This window comes from Physeter macrocephalus, chromosome 4 (genome assembly GCF_002837175.3).
Source record: "Physeter macrocephalus isolate SW-GA chromosome 4, ASM283717v5, whole genome shotgun sequence".
Lineage (NCBI taxonomy): Eukaryota > Metazoa > Chordata > Mammalia > Artiodactyla > Physeteridae > Physeter > Physeter macrocephalus.
In genome coordinates, this window is record NC_041217.1 from 39,556,939 (window position 1) to 39,575,218 (window position 18,280).

Genomic DNA, 18,280 nt, shown 5'->3' on the forward strand with positions numbered 1-18,280 from the left:
GTCCTCAGCCACAGCCCAATGAGAAGAGAGCAGATAATTTATTCTCTAATCCCGGTTCGGGTGCCGGGCGCTGGCGAGTGGCGGGGGCTGGGCAGGGGGGAGTCTCCTCTTCTTCTCTTCCCCTCCCGCCGGCCGCCCCCTCCCCGCCCCTGCCGGCTCCCTGCGCGCACACACACACATTTCCTGACAATTAGCGAGCACACCTTGGCCGCGCGGCCTCTGGCGGCGCCGCAGCTTTTGTCTCCCGCCCGCCGGGCTGCGAGGCGCGGGCGCCTGGGCGCGAAGTTGCGGACGCGCTGCTCCGGAATGCCGGCCGCCCGCTGCCGTCGGGGGGCGCGGAGGGCTGGGTGGGGGGGTCTGGCACGCCGACCCCGGGGCTGGGGGGCTGCCAAAGAGAGGAGAAGAGAAAGAAAAAAGTAAGGCAGCGCTGCCCCCTCTTCCTTTGTTATAACCCTGAGTGTGTGCGGGCGTGAGCGCGCGCGGGAGTGTCTGTGTGCGAGTGTGTGCATCTGTGTGTGCGTGCCTGTGTGCGCGCGCGTGTGCAAATGCATGCCTGCGTGTGCGGGTCGGGACCGGCCGGGGGTGGCGGGACCCGAGGGCGCCAGGCTACTGTGCCCGAAGGGGAGTTGAATCGCGTCCCGGGTCTTTCTCGCTCTGCCCGGAACTCGGGCGAGCGAGCAGGTAGCCGTCCCGCTCTCGCCAGCTTCTCAAAGGACTGAGCTCGGAGTTTGTTGTTAGACAGGCACTGTACGGGGGGGCGCGCTGGCCTGGGCCGGGCCCGCGGATGTTGGGGGAGTGGAACCTCCCGCAAAGGATCTGCCCCGACCGCAGGGGGCGCACCAGGGGGTCTCCGGGCACCGACAGCGGCGCCGACGCCGCTACGTTGCCCCCTGGCCCCGGGGTGGGCGCTCGCGATGGCTACTGCGAGCCCGGGGAAGGGGCGAGGCTGCGAAGGTGGCTCGTGGGGCTATGGAGGGAATGGGAGGCGGCGAGACGAAGTCTGTCTAAATGCCAATTCCCTGAAGTTCAGCGCATCGGTTGTCATTTCATACCTTAATGCATATTTATGCTGCGCCGAAATAGGCTTCATAATTAACTCCCGGAGCATCCGCAGAGGTTAAAGGGACCCCGAAGATTTGTGCATTGATTGGGTACCACGGCGGTGTGTGTATGTGTGTGTGTGCGCGCGCGCGTGTGTGTGCGTGCGCCCCGTGCGAACCCATTGAGAAGAATAATTATTTTTCTCCACTGGAAGCTACAGCAGAGAATCAGACAAGGAGTGAAGAGAGAGAGAAAGAGATTGGAGAGGGAGAGAGAGAGAGAGAAAGAGACAAAGGAAGTGAGTGCGAGAGAGGAGACGGCTTAGCATCCGAACTGTGAGTACTGAGCGAAAACAAATAGGCCAAAAGTGCTGCAAACCCCTGGGCCGGGTTGAGGGCCGAGCGGCTGAGGACCCTCCTCTTCGCCGGGGGTGGTTTGGCTGGGCGATGAGGTGTCCTTGAGCCTTGGGCGGACCCCAGGATGCGGGTTCAGGCACTCACCTGAAAGCCAGCTCTGACAAGCCTCAGGCTGCGTCAACCTGCCGCCCCAGGTCCGCCGAAGGGAAGCCCCCCACTCCGACCCCATTGTCTTTGTTCCCTTTAAAGGTCTTTGCTGCTGGTGGGATTCAGGGGGGGGAGTGTGAGATGGAAGCTAGAGCCCTGGTTCGGGAGGGAGCCGAGTCTCCCTCTCCCGGCTGGGAGAGACCTGCTTTGGGTGCCTCCCCGCTTTCCTTTACCCCGTGGTATGGGGTGGGACGGAGAAGGGGCTATAAACGAGGCGGGGATCAGGACTTTGTGACACCTGTGCATTTGTTTGGCACTGAGACGGGAAAAGCAGAGGTGTCCGGTACCCCTGGGGCAGAAGTCCTCAGGAGCCAGCTTGGGAGGCTGGAGAAGCCATTTCCTTGGGCAAAACCATCAACTCGTAGCCCTAGGTCCTTCGCCCACCTCCTTCCTCAACCTAGGGCCCTGGCATCCTTAGAGGGGCTGGAGCTGGAGGCGAGCCAGGGAGCAGGAACACTGGCCTGGCTGGGGGTGGGGGAGGCAGCTATGGAGAGGATGGCTGCTCCCTTTCCTGAGAAAGGGTCCGTGACAGGGTGCCCCTAGGGAACCTGGCTGGCCACCAGCCCCTGCCTCTACCAAACTGGTCAGGAGAGGGCGCCTGGGGGCTGGAGGGAGAGCCCTCCCTTCCTGACCGACATTCCACAGCCTTCTTTTGGAAGCACTAGTATCCTGCTCTTCTCCTCTAAACCCTCATTGACAATTTCTTCTTCAGGTTTGAATTTACTTTTTCCTGGTGGTTTTTCAATGTACCTTCATCTGCCAGTGAACAACCTAGCCCAACTTAAGTAAGCCTTAAGCTGACTTTGGAGAGAAATTCGGCTCTTCTGAGGCCGAGATGGGAGCCCCAGGATCAGAAAGCTCTGAATTGATTGTCCTCTAAGAAGCCCCCTTGGGGAGCAGTTTTGGTGGCCTGCAAACCCTACTTACATCCTCCAGGAGGACACAGCTGGGGCTTGGGGCTGGGAACCGCTTCTGTCTCTGTCACTCAGGTCCAACTCCCGATTATGCCATGGGGCCTGGTACAGTCAGGAGAAAGAGGAAGATCTACCTTACACACACACACACACACACACACACACACACACACACACACAGAATACCCAGCTGAGGCCACTCTCCTAAAGGCATGAAGAGGAAGGACTGACCATCAAATAGGGGGAAGGGTCAAGTTCAGTTTAACCCCCAAAAGGCATTGTGAAGGTTCTGGTTGGTGGGGAAGACCAGGGGCAGGGCTGTAGGACTGCTCTGAATGCAATCATATACATCCATATCTAGGCCTGTCTTGCCACTGGACTGCCTGCTTGGTGGCCGTGCCTTAGTGAGTGCTGTCTCCCAGTACCCAGCACAGTGCCTGTCCCACTGTATGTGCTCAGTGCATGTTTGCTAAATGAGGGACTGCCCGAAGACCTTCTCCCCACCCTTCATCTCTGCTTGCCTCCTCCTTTGAGAGGTACTGCACTGGGGCTTGGAAGAGCCCAGCTGTGTAATTCTTTAGACTGGACCACAGTTGCCCTATGTGAGTTGAGGAGGGCATAGGAGAAAAGGGGTCAGGGGAGGAATAGGGCCTGGGCAAGGCACTGGAACCTTTTGACATTAACAAACTGCTCAGGTTGAAACGAATGAGAGTTTGCCAATGACCCGTGTTATTGTATTTTTCTTTAACAGCTTGACTGCTCTAAGAGGCAAAACTGTGGCCGGGGTCCTGTGCTTGGGGAGGCTGGATTCTGGTGACACAAGTGCTTCCCTGTGTTCTCCCTCTCCCAGCCCAGCACTGGAGCTTAGTAGAGATCAGAGGCAGGCGCTGGAGGTGTTAAGCCTGTAGGGACCACCTCCTGCCCCCAGCTTCTGCCCAGGCTCTCTCCTTCCCTAGTCTCTCTCTGCCTTCATTGCCTGAGGCTATCACCAGGTCTCCCTTCTCCTACCTTAAGAGCCCAGGGACCCTGCCGCCAGGCAAGGAGCTCTCTCTGTTTGCCTGAGAAGGCTCAGAACTGAGGCTCCTGAGACAACTAGAAAAGCCTTTGGGAAAAAGAAAATTCCTGCCTGACCTCTCTGCTTTCTTGCTCAGTGGAGCAGCACCCCCTGTGCCCCACCCCCCTCCCAGAGTGGGGCTGGGGCTCCTAAGTCAGTGACTGAGCAGGAACCTGAGCTGATCATACTCTGAAGTAGACATGAAGCTGGGAAACAGGAAATTTGAGCCATGGGGAAGGCTACTACCTAGGGGTCCAGAAATAGGATGGTCATCCTGCTCTTGGTGGCAAGCACACCACTGGTCTGGCTCAGGTCTGGAGGACAATATATGGGAAACTTCCAGGTCCATCTGGAACTAGTCTTTTCCTGGGTCAGTTCTGTGCCAGGGACTGCAACAGTCCAATTGCAACTCCAAATCTGGAAGCCTGTTTAGGACAGAGGCAGCAGAATCAAACCCCCTAAGGCTCCTCTGAAGTTTCAACACCACTTCGCCCCCCATCCTCTGTGGGTGGAGTCAGATGCCAGGGTGTGTTTCCTACCCACAATCTGCTCCAGTACAAGGACCCTCCTCCCAGAGAGTACAGGCATGAGGGCGCTCCAGGCACACACAAAGCCTGAAATATGGGGCAACCTAGATATCTCTTGCCCTTGTTCCCAAAAGCTTCATCATTCATTCATTCCTCCATTCAACAAATCCATAACCATATCATTCAGCCAACATCCTTATAATCGTGGATATGCTTCCGGTTTACTCTCTTCCAGGTGAGAGTGAGTGCCTCCTTTTCAGTACCTTCCTAATGTCCCGATTTGTTGCCACTATGGACAAAGAGGCAGGGCTGCTGGGCTCCACGCTGCCCCCCAAAAGTACAAAAGTCTATGAAAAGCTCTGAGAGGAGAAGTCAGCTCCAATGTAGATTCATTGTCTTGGAGTTGGCGGGACGTAAGTTTTGCTCTAACTTACTTCCAGGTGCAAAAACCCCTTCCACACTAGTGTTCTATTTCTGAGCACCTGCTGTGTGCCTGGCCTTGGTCTGAGAAGTGGTTGTACACCCTGTGTTTGACACCCTTCAGTGGCAGGGAGCACACTGGCCCGCACTGGAGCAGTTCTAGTTTTCCAGTCCTTTCTCGGGCTGAGCCCAGTCTGCACCCCTCGCCCCTTCCTCTGTGGCTTTCTCTCTGGAGAGTGAGTGGCCCACCGGCCCCGTCCCTACTCCTCTCTTTGCAAAAGAGTGCGTCCCCCAGCTGGCTTACCTTCAGCTTGGAACCATCTCCAGCCCCAGTGCCCTGATGTAGGCTGAGATCCAGGGTGACTGTGTGCCCTCGAAGGGAATGGTGGGTCCGGGGGCTTCCAGAACGGGAGCTGCTGCAGCCTATTCTCCAGTGAAACAGGCTTCAGTTTCCAGGCTGGACTTCTGTTCTCCGGCATGTGTGGGCATCAAGGAACTTATTAGTGGAGAGGGGACGGCACACCTGCAGGGCCTCAGGGTGTCTGCTCTCCAGTCAGGCAGACAACCCTGAGGGGAGGGCAGGAGGTCAGGAATACCTCAGGTCTGCTTTCACGAGCCATCAGCCGGCTCCCCCATCCCTCTCTGCTTCCTCCTGTTCTGCCTGTTTTCCACTGCAATCCTCCACTTTCCTCGTGGTCAGCATTCTTCCTTTGCCAGCTCCCTCCTTTCTCTCTCTCTGCCTTCTCCTGCCCTCTTCTCTAAGAGCAAAATGCCCACCGAGCCTCTGCAAGCCTCAGTTTTCTCATCTACCAAATGGGAATAATAACGATAGTGTTTGCATTAACCTAGTGATTATAAATAACAGGGGCCTAGCATGTGCATGACACACAGTTTTCACTCAGTAAAATATTAGTTCCTTTCCCTTTTTCTCCTATATCACTTCCTTTCCTCTCACAATTTCTCTCAGCGTCTCTGTTCTGTCTCTCCCAGTTGTCTCCTCCCCTCCTCTGTTCTGTCTCCAACCTCCATTTACTCCCTCTTGTTTCCACTCCCACCCCCCAACTCCTGCCACAGGCTGGTGGCTGGGCCCAGGCTGTGCTGACAACAACAGCAGGGCTGGAAGGGCTGTCTCGGCTTCTCATTAGAGGCCCAAGAATGTGTGGAGTCATGAGGGACAATGGGAGCCAGCAGCAGGAAGAATGGGGCCTCTGTCAGGGCAGAAGTTTCCCAAATCCTCAGCTCAGCTGAATGGGAGTACCTGGGGGCCAGGGAGGGGTGGAAACTCCCAGAGGTGGAGAGGTGGCCACAGCTGGTAGGCATGGGGGACCTGGCAGGGCTCTCTGGGGTCACTAGCATGGGAATTCTTAGCATCTGTTGGCTTTTCCATGGAGAGCTCAGACCTCAAAGGTGACTGTCTCTTTCCCTGGAGTGGCCTGTCCTGGGGAGCAGGACCAGGGAAGCCAGAGAGAGGTCATACCAGTGACCCTGTGGGGTGGCCTATATGCACTGCTCCTTGAGCTGCCTGAGCCCCACCCAGTCCTCACCCTCAGCAGAGCTGCAGAAGGGCTCAGAGGCAGCCACAGAGGAGACAGGAACTGGGGTGGGTTGTGGGGGGGTCCTAGCTTGAGAGGGTGAATCCTTGGGGTTCTTACCAAGTGGTAGCCTTTCACTAGAAAGCAGATTCTCAAGACTGGAGGGGGCTTCCCTGGTGGTGCAGTGGTTGGGAGTCCGCCTGCCGATGCAGGGGACGTGGGTTCGTGCCCCGGTCCGGGAAGATCCCACATGCCGCGGAGCGGCTGGGCCCGTGAGCCATGGCCACTGAGCCTGTGCGTCCGGAGCCTGTGCTCCGCAACGGGAGAGGCCGCAGCAGTGAGAGGCCCGTGTACCGCCAAAAAAAAAAAAAAAAAAAAAGACTGGAGGAAGCAGAAAAGGAGGTGAGGGCTAGTGACCTCTTTCCCTTACTCCACATTCCAAGGAGGTCTTGGACAGGTTAATACCTGAGATTTGATAGCTGTTCTTGCCCCTCACCCTCCAGTCCTTCTGGCCCCAGAAACATCATGGAGAGAGGCTGCCCTGCTCTGGAGCTTCCTTGGGCTTGTCAGGTGGGCTGGGGCTGGCAGGCAGGCTGACCCTTTCCTGTGCTCAGGGCCTGGAAGCCAGGATTGGATCCCAGCTGCGGCCAGGAATCCGAGGGAAGGACCAGACCGGTCTGAGGTCTTCGAAATAGAAGGCGGGTCGAGTGCGGGAGCAGAGGATGTGGAGGGACACAGAGTCGGGGGCTGGGGGAGCGTGGAGAGGAGCTAGGCCTGCAGAGATGGGGAGGGGCAGTCAGGCAGAAGAGGGGGCCTCCAGGCAGCCGCCTCAGGTCTCCTGCCAAAAATTAAACCATAAAAACGCTGGAGGGGAGCAGCAGGGGAAGGAAGGAGAGAAAAGAGATGGGGAGGGAGGGAGGGAGGAGACAAAACAGCCCCTCCACACCAATAGCCCAGCAGGGGGACGTGAGTAATACATGGCTGGCTCAGAGGGAGTGAGATCAAAAGCGAGTAGATACAAGAGGTTTGTGCTTCACCAACCAGACAGCCAGAGGCTCAATGAGACCTTTGTTACCCAGGCCCAAGTCAGGGTTGAAGGAATACCTGACCTCCCCTGCCTGCCCGGCCTGCCCTCACCCACCGGCTACCGGCTGGGGGAGGGGCGGCCAGGTCTTCACTAGTGAGTCAAGTTGAGTTGGGCACAGCTCAGACCCGGCCAGTGGTGGGCGGGAAGAGGAAGGAGGCCTGCCCCCTCAGGGCTGGGCCTGGAGCTTCTGGGGGTAAGTGGAGGAGTGAGTGGCTGCCTGGAAGTCAGGAAGTGGCTCTGCTCTGCGGGAATGTGAGGGAGACCGCGAGGGAGAGGGGCCCTCGCTGGGCCCACCAGGTGAGCAGCCCCTTGGACCCCCGCCCAGAGCGCAGTGTCCCTTGGGAGGGGACTGTGGTCATTCTGCTTGGAGCCCACGGTGTTTTACAAGTCCCGAGTCTGGGGTTTGGGGACCCATGGGAGAGGAAGGGAAGGAAAACCAAAGGCTTCTGGGGTTGGGGGCCGATGACCCAAAGTTCAGGCGGGTAGTTTGGCCCTAAGTTTGAGTAAGACTGGGCTGTGCTGTGTGGTGTTGCTGGGGAGTGTGCATGGCCCAGTTGAAGGAGGTTGCTCCAGCCTGGGTCCTGCAGAGATCCAGGGCCTCTGAGGTGGGGGGAGGGCTCAGGTGGGGATTGCAGCTGCACCCTGGCAGAGCTGGGGCCTGATCTGGTCCTAAGGCCTCTTACCGTTCTGTTGGGGGTCCCTGAGAGAGGTCAAGGCCACGCGCAGGGATCTGAATCCCTTGGGGCTTCCCTGAACTCCTTTTCTCCGAGGCTGATGCATGCCCACAACTGACGCATCACGGGAGAGGGAGTGAAGAGACAGTACTTGTGCTTAGAGCACATCTTTTCCAGGGTCCTGAGACCTTGGTTCACCTCGACTCAGCTCTTCACCCTAGTCCTAGAGGTGCCTGTACCAACCACCATATCCTGCCGACGAGGGAGGCGGGGCACCAAGCACCCCTCCCCCAACGGCATCGCCCAGGGATGGCTCCAAAGCTGGCTGCCCTCAGCTGGTGGGGATTTCAAGGTCAGGCCCTTTTCCTGCCTCCACTTAGGTCTGAAGACAGAGATCCTTCCGACCGCTCCCGCCCTTGTTGTGTCATGCAAGAATGGGTGCAGTTGGTCGCCACCTGGACTAGTCTAGGAAGTGCAGGCCAGCCCCCAGCCTTGGGGGTGCTCAGGAAACTCGTTCACCCCTCTAAGCCCAGGCCTTCCTCGGCCCTCTTTGCTTCCTGTGGCTGGACTAGAAAGGGTTAAGCTTTGTAAGGAGAGAGCCTAATATGGGGCTGGTCTTGGGCACCGGCAGCAGTAGCTTTGAAAAGATCCGGCCTTATTCTCTAGAGGAGGAGGTAGTTAAGGACCCTGGGCGGGGGGCTGGAGGCTACTTAAGGAAATTTGAGGAGGTCCTTTATGGCCAGGAAGCCACCCCTCCTCATACCCCGGAGTGAGGCCCATTGTGCGGGGCTTTTGTAGGGCAAGAACTGGAAACTCATTACTGAGATGGCTTTAATGCTTCAGGGGCCCGGGCAGGTGGTGGGGGATGGTAAGAGAATGTGACCTGGGGGGCCGGGTACTCCCAGGGAGGCAGTGTGGGTGTGTGGGTGGGGTTGGTGGGAAGGTGAGTGAGGGCTCCCCAGGTACCCACAGCTCCCTGCGTCCTTTTGAGATTCCTGCCGCTGGACCCCCTCAGCTCTGCTGTGGCCTATGGCTTTTCATTCCTATGTGATTACTGTTCCAAACTCATGTAGGGCTAAAAGCCATGGGCTACAGTGAGGGGCGTGCTCCTACTCCTGCAGCACCTGCATCTCCCCCCAGGACCAGGCTAGGAGGCAGCCACAAAGGGGGCACCAAAGGGGGCTCCGCTTGGGGGCTGTGCATGCAGGGGATCTGGTAACCCGGGATCGAGGCTAGGCTGTGTGACCTTGGCCAAGTCACTTCCCCTCTCTGGACTTGGTCTCTCACTCTGAGATGAAGAGGCTGGATGAGTGATTCCAGAGGGAAATTCCCTTAGGCTGGAGGGAAACATTCAGGGAGTGCTGGGATTTCTGAGTTGGTTCCTTCCCCCTTGCCAAGTTACTGAGGCCTGTCTTGCATCAGAGTTTTGGGGGCTGGAGTCAGGGGCATTGGACCACACAGCACAGCACTCAGGCCTTTGCTCGGTGCCTCCCGGACAGCCTCCGCTTCTCGGCCTTGCTCATGTCTCTGTGGTCAGCTCGGAATCCTCAACCTTTTTCTGTGTGAGAGAGACCTCGGGACTTCTCAGTGGCTGAAATGAGAGAGCTCAGGCAACAGAGTGAAACTAGCAAGGCAGCTGCTCCCCATGGGCTGCAAGTTGGAGCCCAGGGTCCCCAGCCTCTGGTCTGCCGCCCAGTCATTTGCGTCCCCCCTTCTGGGTCTGTGAATGGTACCTGCTCTCCCTATTCCTTCCTGCCTGGCACTCATCTGGCCGAGCTCCCCAAGCCTATTTCTGCTCTCACGTTTAAATCTGCCTAACTCCATCCCAGCCATCCTGGAAGACTCTAGCAGATGCAAATAAGGCAGTCTGGCTAGAGCAGCAGAGGAACAACCCTCGCCTCCCCTTTCCTTCCAGGCCCCTGTCTGCCTAAGACCACTGAAGAATCAGAGGGTACTATATTTGGTACTGAGAATCGGAAGGCAAGTTACTTAGAATGTCTCAGAGCTCTTAATTTCCCCTGCCAACATTTACCAGGCATGATTCTATCTGTCTCACCTGTACTGACTCATCTAATCCTGGAAACAGCCCTGTGAAAAGGATACTATCATTTTCCCATTTTACTGGTGGGAAATCTGAGGCACAAGGGAGCTAAGAAACTGCCCCAAGTTCATATGGTTAGAAAGAGGCAGGGCTGGAATTCGAATCTGTGCTCTTGCCACATCATGCTGGGTGTTGGGAGAGCCAACAGGCAGATGCATGGGAAAGTGCTGTTCTCACACCAGGGCCTCTTCTCACCAGGTCTCTATTGGATGTATGTCCACAAATGGCCCTATGGTCCAACTCTAATCACCCTTTGTCCATCACAGGTTTTCCTTTTCCAGCAGGAGCAGAGGGGGGAAAAATGAAAACAATAGGAGAAGCAAAGAGAAAGCCTGAGCCAGCTGGGTTTTTGCTGGGGCTCATCCAAGCCACTTCCCCTCTTGCCCCAGCTTAGATGGTGCAAGAACAGGGGTGAGAATTTGCCAGGGTTTCCCACTTTCCCTCCGGGTTCTCTTGGCCAGAGATCAGAGGTGGCTGGTACCTTCCCCCACCTCTCTCCTTGTCCTGCTGCTCACCCCTGCTCAGAATGAGCCTATCCTATTCCTACGAGGACATCCAGGCACCTGATTTGCTCCCCCTAGCTCCCCATGTCCTAACTGAAAAGTCAGGTTGAAGCAGTGCCCCCTTCCTGCCTACAGCTGGGTCCCTCCCAGGAATCCTGTTGCACAGTTTGCCAGGAAGGCCCCGGCCCTGGGCTGGGCCTGGGAAGAAAGGGACAGATGACCCCTTCAAGGATTATTATGCCTCCTTGAAGCTCCAGCAAGGCAAGGCTCTCAGTAGGGGTTGCTGGGTAAATGTTTGTTGAATAAATTGTGAACTAGGAGAACAGGTGGGTGGGGTAAAAGCAGTCAGCTGCCACAAGCAGGTGCATAAGACCAAGCCCACAACTCACCTGAGACAGTCCTACCTTGCTGCGCCTGGGCCTGGGGTGCTTCTGGGGTTAAAAAGTTGCAGCTCCTTTCTCTTCTTTGACTCGACCACTGCCACTGGGGCAGGCCTAGAGGAGATATGCAGTTATGTATTTCACATAATTGTTGAACTGAATTGAATAGGCAAGCTGGCCTCATGCCCCCTCCCGGAGGATTCACAGATCAGAGGGCTGCGTATATCCTGTCACCTGCCTGCAGACAGCTGAAACCTAAAATATTCTGAGCCATCTAAGTCTTTTTCACAGTCTTCAGAGATACCCAGCATAAGGCCTCCCTTGGGAGAGTAGGCCGGTGTTTAACACTGCTGTGATTCGAGTGAATCTTTCTGGTTGTATTCGTCCCATGGAAATGGAGTTGGACTGCTAAAACTCTGCAAAGACTATTGAAAAAAATCTCTCTCCCATCTTTAGAAGGGGATGGCATTAACGTTTAACGTTTGACTTCTGGGGCCCTTATAGCACTGATGGTCTGGACCACCACGTCACCATGTCAAGCTGATGACCCCAGTCACGCTTGTGATGGTCCAGCCTCAGACAAGCAGGCCTGGAAGACCCTGGAAGCCCCTGGAAGCCAGGGTAAAGACATTTCAAGACTTTTAGTGTTTTGACCCCTTGAGCTCCCAAGGCCCCCAAGTCCCCCAGAACCACTGGTAAATGCGAGGCTGCCCTTGTAATTTTGAAAGGTGGGGGCAGTTTCCCTCTTTCTCCATCACTGGGCAAGCAAGAAAAGGGGGGAGGATTGGCTTAGGCAAGACATCAAAGGCAGAGGGGACCTTGGCTCCAGATTCCAGGCACTCAGTAAGCCAGAGGCTGGAACTCAGTCTCAAGCAGGCCAAGAAGGAGTTAATCTCCAAGGAGAACTGGGCTTCTCCCAGACTGGAAGCCTGTGCCCAGTTTTGCTGTTGCCAACCCTGGGAAGAAGGCCTGGGATCTGTAGTTTGTACCACCACCCACCCCTGGCCTGCCTGTTTATCAACACAGTGCTGGAGACTACAGTTCCCAGAAACCTACCGAGGCCAGGCTTTGGGGAAAGGGGTGGGGTGTGAGGCTCCGAGGAGGCCCGAGCGAGAGGGAGAGGGGAGGAGGTGGGGAGAGAAAACCCAATGCACTCCCTTTTTAATTCTTTCTCCTGGTGTGTCTGCTCCACCGCCGGAGCTAATCCCCCAAATCCGGTCTCCTAAGCCGCAGCTGCTTCCCTTCGCAGTGATGAATGGCTCGGGGAGGGAAGGTGAATTCATATTTTAATTACTGAGGCGCGGTGCTAAGGGGAGCTGGGGAGGGGGCGGGGGCTCAGCATTGTCCTGGAGGCTGAGGGCACCCCTCCTCTCTGGGTCACTTCTCTTTTGCCCTTTACCTGAGGTGGCGGTGGGGCAGAGTGAAGGTGGGAGGGCCTTGCTGGAAGCTACTCTGCTTCGGGAGGTGAGGGGATTGGGGTGGGGGGCAGGGGAAGGAATATGTCCCTTTTCTGTCTGTCAGAGAATTCCAGGCTTGTCCCAACACTTGTAAATATCTCCCTATCCTTCCAACCCCTACTGCCCCCCACTTTGATGAAGGACGTTGCCAAAATTTGAGACACCTAGGAGTTTGTGGTCTGCAAGCCTGGAGCCCCAGCTTCTTCCTTATCTTAGTTTCTAGCCAGCCCTGACTCCCTTCTTCCTCTTGGTTCTTCCAACATTCAAGCAGTCTGACCCACTGCCCCATTTTTGCTGAAGGGGCTAGAATCGGAGGACCCTGGAGGGTGTCTTCAGGGTCCTCTAAGAGAGGAGAAGTGGGGGTGAGAGGCTTGGGGAGGGGGCAGCAGGGAGGCTGGAGAAACTCCTGGTGGCTGGGGATGATGCTCTGCGGCCTGGCAGCGCTTCTGCTAGGCCCCCACAAAGCTGACTGGCAGAGGATATTTAATGCCCCCATACCCCATACCATCTCATCTGGACCTGAGCTGGGGCCAGGCCAGAGAGGAGGATGCGAAAGAAACCAGGGCCAACAGCTTGCAGTCAGAGGCAGCCAACCATGGGATAGCAGCCGTTTGTCCAGTGTTCACCTCCCTTTCCTTCCTATTCTGGGTTTTGGGGGGCTGTTTTTCAAATCCTTAGCGCCCCTCCTGGGCATGGAAATTAAGGTTAGAGGGGAAAGCTGCAGAGTGGGAGGGGAAGTTTCCATAGCGAGCACGGACCACGGATGAGGGGGGTGGGGGGGGGGCGAGTGGGGAGTGCCCCCAGTCAGTCCACTGACTTCACTGAGACCCCCAGACTGTTCATTTCAAACATTCAGACCCCTTTCCCCTCAAGTAGAAACAGTTAGAGGAGGTTCTTCAGGATCTGACTTCTCCAGGGAGCCCCCCAGCTAGTGTGAAGAGAATAAGGCAGGGGGCACAGAGCAGAGAGAGAAGCAGAGACCACAGCCCAGGCAAAGGGGGTCCCCAGGTTCCTGCTGGTAGGGCAGAGGAATTCCGAGGGAGAAGGAAGGGGCTCACAGCAGGCCTGAAAGTGGGATGGGGCTCTCTGCCCCAGGTCTGTCCAGTGCAGGGGCTGACCCAGGGACCTTTGTGCCACCAGGGCTTGGAGTCGAGCACCTTGCAGTGAAGACCCTGTCACTCCGGCCACTCCCTGGTAGAGATTCAGATCAAAGACCTGAGCTCCCCTGGGTATACTCTCTGCCCTTAGAAACAAGGACCCAGCACTGCCAGTGAGGCAGTTGGCTTTCAGATACACCTCTCAGATACATCTCGGGAGCCAGGTTGCAGCCCCTAGCCCAGCTTTGAGCGGCTTCACTTGACCCTCCTTTCCTCTGATGTGTAGGTCCTGGTTCCTTCTCCCAGCCCCCACCTCGTCACAGTGAACAGAAAACTCGGCACGTTCTCATCTTCCCCAAAGGATCCCTGGGAGGTACAGTCACTGGCCTGGCAAGGGGGAGGGGAATGTAGGGGGTGTTTTTGTGTACATTTTGCTGTTTTTAAGAAAGCAGGCATTGGATGGGAAGTAGGGTGGGGACGGAAGAGGATCTCTGAACCCTGGGACCAGAGACTGTGAGGGTGGTGATGGGGGAGTGATGGTCACAGCTACCTGCTGGACTTGTTTTAGTTGTGAATTCCTACCCCAGATCAAACGTGTTGCGCCTACTGATTCCTCCCCAAATACTTTTCCTGTAGTTGTGGGAATGCTTTGTCGATAGTACCCTTGATATACCCCACCTCCTGCAGCAAAGAAAGTGTATGCGTTAACAATTACTGATCACAAGGAAACCCACGGCCCGCCCTCCCTTCTTCCTCATCAGGCTAGGATTCCTAGTGCCCTTTCAGCCCCTTAGCTTTGGGGTCTAAGTGTTAAACCTTGATTAATCTCCTGAAACACTGAAATGAGGAAATGAAGGCCCAGAGAGGCACAGTCACTTGCCTAGGGTGACACAGCATGCCGGCGTCAGAGCCAAGAATAGAACCCAGGCCACCTAAGCCCCCATTAAGATCCCGGTCTTTCTCTAGGTTTGTCACGGGAGGGATCCAGAGATAGCTGCGGTGGATAGATCTAGAAATATAGTAGTTGTGTCTTGGCTCTGTCTATATATATCCTGGAGATTGCTCTCTGCTCTCTATATATACTCCAGGAGAGTGGGTGTGTGGATGGTGCTAGAAAGCGAGTATTTAAATAACCAGTCTACCGACCCATGCTGACTCAAGCTGGGCTTCCTGCCCGCTCAGCTGGCCATTGGAAATGCATTGCACCTATTAATTACAGTCATTAGCTGGATTACCAGGACACTGAGAGGGGGAGGGAGGGGAGAATCTTGACAGGACCCACTCCACTGTGGGCACTGTGCTTGCTGAGGGCCTACCAGCTGGGCCCTCAGCTCTGCCTGGAGAAACATGAAGGAAGTTTGTCCAAAGGAGCCAGGTTGGCCAGGCCTGTGGAACTATCCAGAGAGCCACCAGCCGGGCCCTGCCAAGTTCCTCAAAGACAATGGAAGCACTTTGCAGGTGTGCCTAGCATCTGGGGCATTGGACATTCTATGCAATCTCTATTGTAGGAGGGGCTGGGCCAGGGACATGGCTCATGCTTCCTTATTCCAAACCCCTTCCCCTCAGCATCTGGGCTGTCCCTGGTGTTCTTCCCAGAGAGACAAGTGATCAAACCAGGCCCAGGATGCAGGCGTGACCTCAATGCAGTGTGCATTCTTTTGTCCCGGCTGCCCTGCTGGAGCTGACTTCAATGTATTTCTGCTCCCTCCAGGGCAGGCCCAGGGGCAGAGGAAGGGCAGAGAAGTAAGCTGGAGGCATCTGCGGATGGCTGAGGCCAAGGAGACCTCAGTGAGTGTTTGGAGAAAGGGAAACTTTCACAGACCGAGAGCTGGTCTTCTGAAGCCCCCTCCCATGCCGCAGATACCAGAGGGGCCCCTGCTCCCTGTGATGAGGGTCGTGTCAGCCAGAGGTGGGGGACAACGTGCCCAGCTGGGGTAAATCGAGCCTCAGCCCCTACCGCAGACTGACTTCTGTGCCAGGGAAGAAAGCATACCCTTACCCTTATATTCTTACCTCCCAACCCCTTTGCCCAGCATAGGTGCTCAATAAAATAGCCTGTTGGCTAAAAGAACTCTGTGCTGTCTGTTCTCTACTGAGGAGGATGGGGATTTGTATTGCCCGGAGTGGTCAAAGGAAGTGCCTTATGTTCCCTATAGATTTCCCTAAGGATTTCAGACAAATTGGGGCTGTTAGGGAAGGGAGGAATCTGAGACTCAGTTCCAGGTGTCAGGGTAGAGGCTGTGCTGGATGAGGGACTTCCTTCAAGGTCCCCAAAGTCCCACACTTGTATTATCGGACTGTGTGATCTAAAGGATCCAGTGGGAACCCCCCACCTCTAACCTGTACGAGGTGGCACCAGACAGAGCTTATTTTGAGCTGGCTTGCTTCCTGCTCCCAAGCATAGGTGTGTGGTGACGAGGGGAGGCAGAGGGGTGGAGGGGGACAAAGGTGGCTGCAGCCGGGGCCTTCTCTTCCCTACCCTGGACTCACCCAGGCTCCAACTTGAGGAATGACATCAACTCCACCGGGACCGGGAAACACCGAGGTTTCAAAGAGGCCTTTGTTTGGTGGTGCGCCCGGTGTGAGAGGTCTAGCGCGGCCTGGGCAGCCTCAGGAGGGCTCCAGGATGTTAACCCCGGCTTGCTTCTCTCTCCTGCCTTTCTCCTGTCCCCTCTTCCTCCTCTGCCTTTCCCTGCAGATCTTCTCTGGTGAGCAGCCCCCAGCCTGGCCCAGGGCATGCCCCAGTTCACTTTCGCTTGCTTCTGTGGCCTCCACGGTTTCTGCAAGATGAAGAGGAAGAAGGAGGAAGTTCACAGAGAGCGGGAAACGGCGGTGTGAGCGGAACCAGGGCCCCTTCTTCAGCCCCCAGCAGGTCCTAGGCCCGAGGCACCTGCTTCTGTCTGAGGCTTGGAGCAGGAAGTTTCCTTCTGGCCAGGGCTCTTCCCAGGCGACCCGACCACCTGACCCTGTCTAACCTGCGAGCATCAGCCTCCTGTGTGCCCTGGCCTCCTCCTGCCCCTGGGTTTCCAATGCTGAGACCTTCCCGGAGAGAGGCCCCAGTCACACCAGGGGAAGCCCAGGACCTGCCATGTGCCTTCCAGAGACTGAGAAGCCCCAGGGAGGCCCCGGGAACGGAGCTTCTTCCTGTCCTGAGGTCCCGAGGGCTCTGGGACTCTGCTCAGGGTAACCACTCCCATGAGGGACACGCTGCCTTGGGCCAGGGGAGCTGTTGCTAAATGGGAAACTGGCTGCTCTGCCAGAGAAACTCCCAGCAGCCTTGACCGTGGGAGAGGCCTCAGGCAGGTAGACGCGTGAGACATACCCGCTCCAAGCCCAGGACGGAGTCTCTCCTGGGATGCCAGGACCTGAGGCAGGAGGCTCCACAGAGCCCAGAGCCGAGCCCACAGGAATGTGGCCGGGGGATGAGTCCTTTACCGTCTGTCCCCTCCCAGCGTCCCTTTGGGCCAGGCCTGAGGGAGGCCACCTGGCTGTGAGTAGCGCGGCTGTGCAGGGACAGTGAGAGGCCGGGCAGACGCCTGTCCTCGCCTTGCCCCAGCTCACAGCAGGCTCTGTGTCTCCCTCTGCACTGTTCTCTCCCACTCTCCAGAAAGCAGCCTTCCCTCCAGCCTGGCCTCTCTGCCCACTCATCTCCACTATGTCTCCTGCGCAGCAGCTCACATGTGGGCGGCCTCTTTCCCAGGCCCTGACTCCCCTTTTCAGGGACTGCCTTCCGGGGCCAGATCGGGGGATCCCTTTCCTGGACTACACTGAGCCCTCCCTTTGTTCTCCCATCTCCTTGCCTCACTCACCTGCCCCTTCCTTCTCTTCTCGGAAGCCATAGAGGGGGAAATGCTGGCATGTGGTGCCTTTAGGGGACACTCTGGGAGGAGGGGGCCCTCTAAGACTTTCCTTGACTTGTCCCCTAATCTCCTTACCTCCAGCAACCTTCAGGGTCAGAATCTGTCCCCACTCCCAGCCTATTTCCAGGAGGTAGGAAGCAAACAAAAAAACCATTTCCTTCCTTCGCTTCCTTCCTTGCCTCCCATTTTGATGAAACTCGGCCTTCTGTCACTGTGCCTGGACCTCTCAGGTCATGCAGCAATGCCAGTGGCAGAGACACTTTAGGCAGATTCTGTAGCTTTAGCAAGTCTGCCCTCTACTTCATCACAGGAACAATTCAGCCCGGGAACAAAGTCACATCCCCTCTGGCATCCAGGGACAGAATAACCTTTCTGAAACATAACAAGTGACCTGGGTAGAGGAGGTCAGGGCCCCAGGACAGGAGGGGCTGTGTACCCCTCTTCTTGGAATGTGGACCTCTCTGGGTAGTTAGGGAGGACAGGACACCTCCTCCACTGTTTCATCCAGAAGCAAGGGCACATTCTATCCTGGCAGGCTTCGCCTGTTCCCTCAAGCCCCACACTCAGGGGCCTTTCCTGGGCTTTTGGCGGATTTGGTGGTATCCAGGTCCTCTTTGCAAAGCTAGAGCACAGCTTAAGATTTCTCTCCTCCCATCCTCCAACCCCCTCCTTTGCCCTTACTGCCCAGCCCCATCCTTCTGCAATCTGTTATTTCCTTTTATATCCAAAGAATTATAAACAGAAGTCCTTCCCTCGAGGAAGGAGCAATAAAGGCCAGTGGGGTCACAAGGGAAAGAAGAAAAACCCCCTGGTTCTTCAGCCTCTTGGACAGTAGAGGCCTCGGTGAGGCAAAGAGATGGGCAGAAACACTTTCAAGGGTCGCTTGGTAGGCGGGAGAGCCCACCTGGAGGCCAGGTACGTCTCTAGCAGTTGCCTGCGAGGCTGCAGCCCCAGCGAAGTCACTCCTGTGGTGGAGGATGAAATTGTATCCCTGGAGACAGAGGTGTTGGGTGTTCTGTCCTGACCACATGGGCTCACCTGGAGGAAAGGTCAGGAGAGTGGGAAACATA

At 56.5% G+C, this 18,280-nt stretch overlaps 1 protein-coding gene across 5 annotated transcripts; it reads left to right on the forward strand.

Moving 5' to 3' along the window:
- Positions 1-359: 359 nt before the first annotated feature.
- On the forward strand, positions 360-16,432 carry BLACAT1 (BLACAT1 overlapping LEMD1 locus). 5 transcript variants are annotated; one of them, XM_055084137.1, is made up of 5 exons: positions 360-416; positions 1,256-1,376; positions 13,637-13,723; positions 15,062-15,138; positions 16,049-16,432. In XM_055084137.1, the coding sequence occupies exon 5, from the start codon at positions 16,087-16,089 to the stop codon at positions 16,186-16,188; it is 102 nt and encodes a 33-aa protein (XP_054940112.1). In that variant the 5' UTR covers positions 360-416; positions 1,256-1,376; positions 13,637-13,723; positions 15,062-15,138; positions 16,049-16,086; the 3' UTR covers positions 16,189-16,432. The 5 variants fall into 5 exon arrangements, 3 of the variants coding, with proteins under 3 accessions (XP_054940112.1, XP_054940113.1, XP_054940111.1); XM_055084138.1 differs by lacking the exon at positions 15,062-15,138; XR_008617063.1 differs by lacking the exons at positions 360-416; positions 16,049-16,432 and adding an exon at positions 660-681 and having other exon boundaries at positions 15,062-15,396.
- Positions 16,433-18,280: the final 1,848 nt, after the last annotated feature.

Excerpts from the sequence above, each read along its gene's own strand:
- BLACAT1 (XM_055084136.1), top strand. The coding sequence starts at position 11,306 with ATGGTCTGGACCACCACGTCACCATGTCAAGCTGATGACCCCAGTCAC. Across the intron at positions 11,418-13,636 it reads GGAAGCCCCTGGAAGCCAGG|GTCCTGGTTCCTTCTCCCAG; the intron begins GTAAAGACATTT and ends TCTGATGTGTAG. Across the intron at positions 13,724-15,061 it reads CCCCAAAGGATCCCTGGGAG|GGCAGGCCCAGGGGCAGAGG; the intron begins GTACAGTCACTG and ends TGCTCCCTCCAG.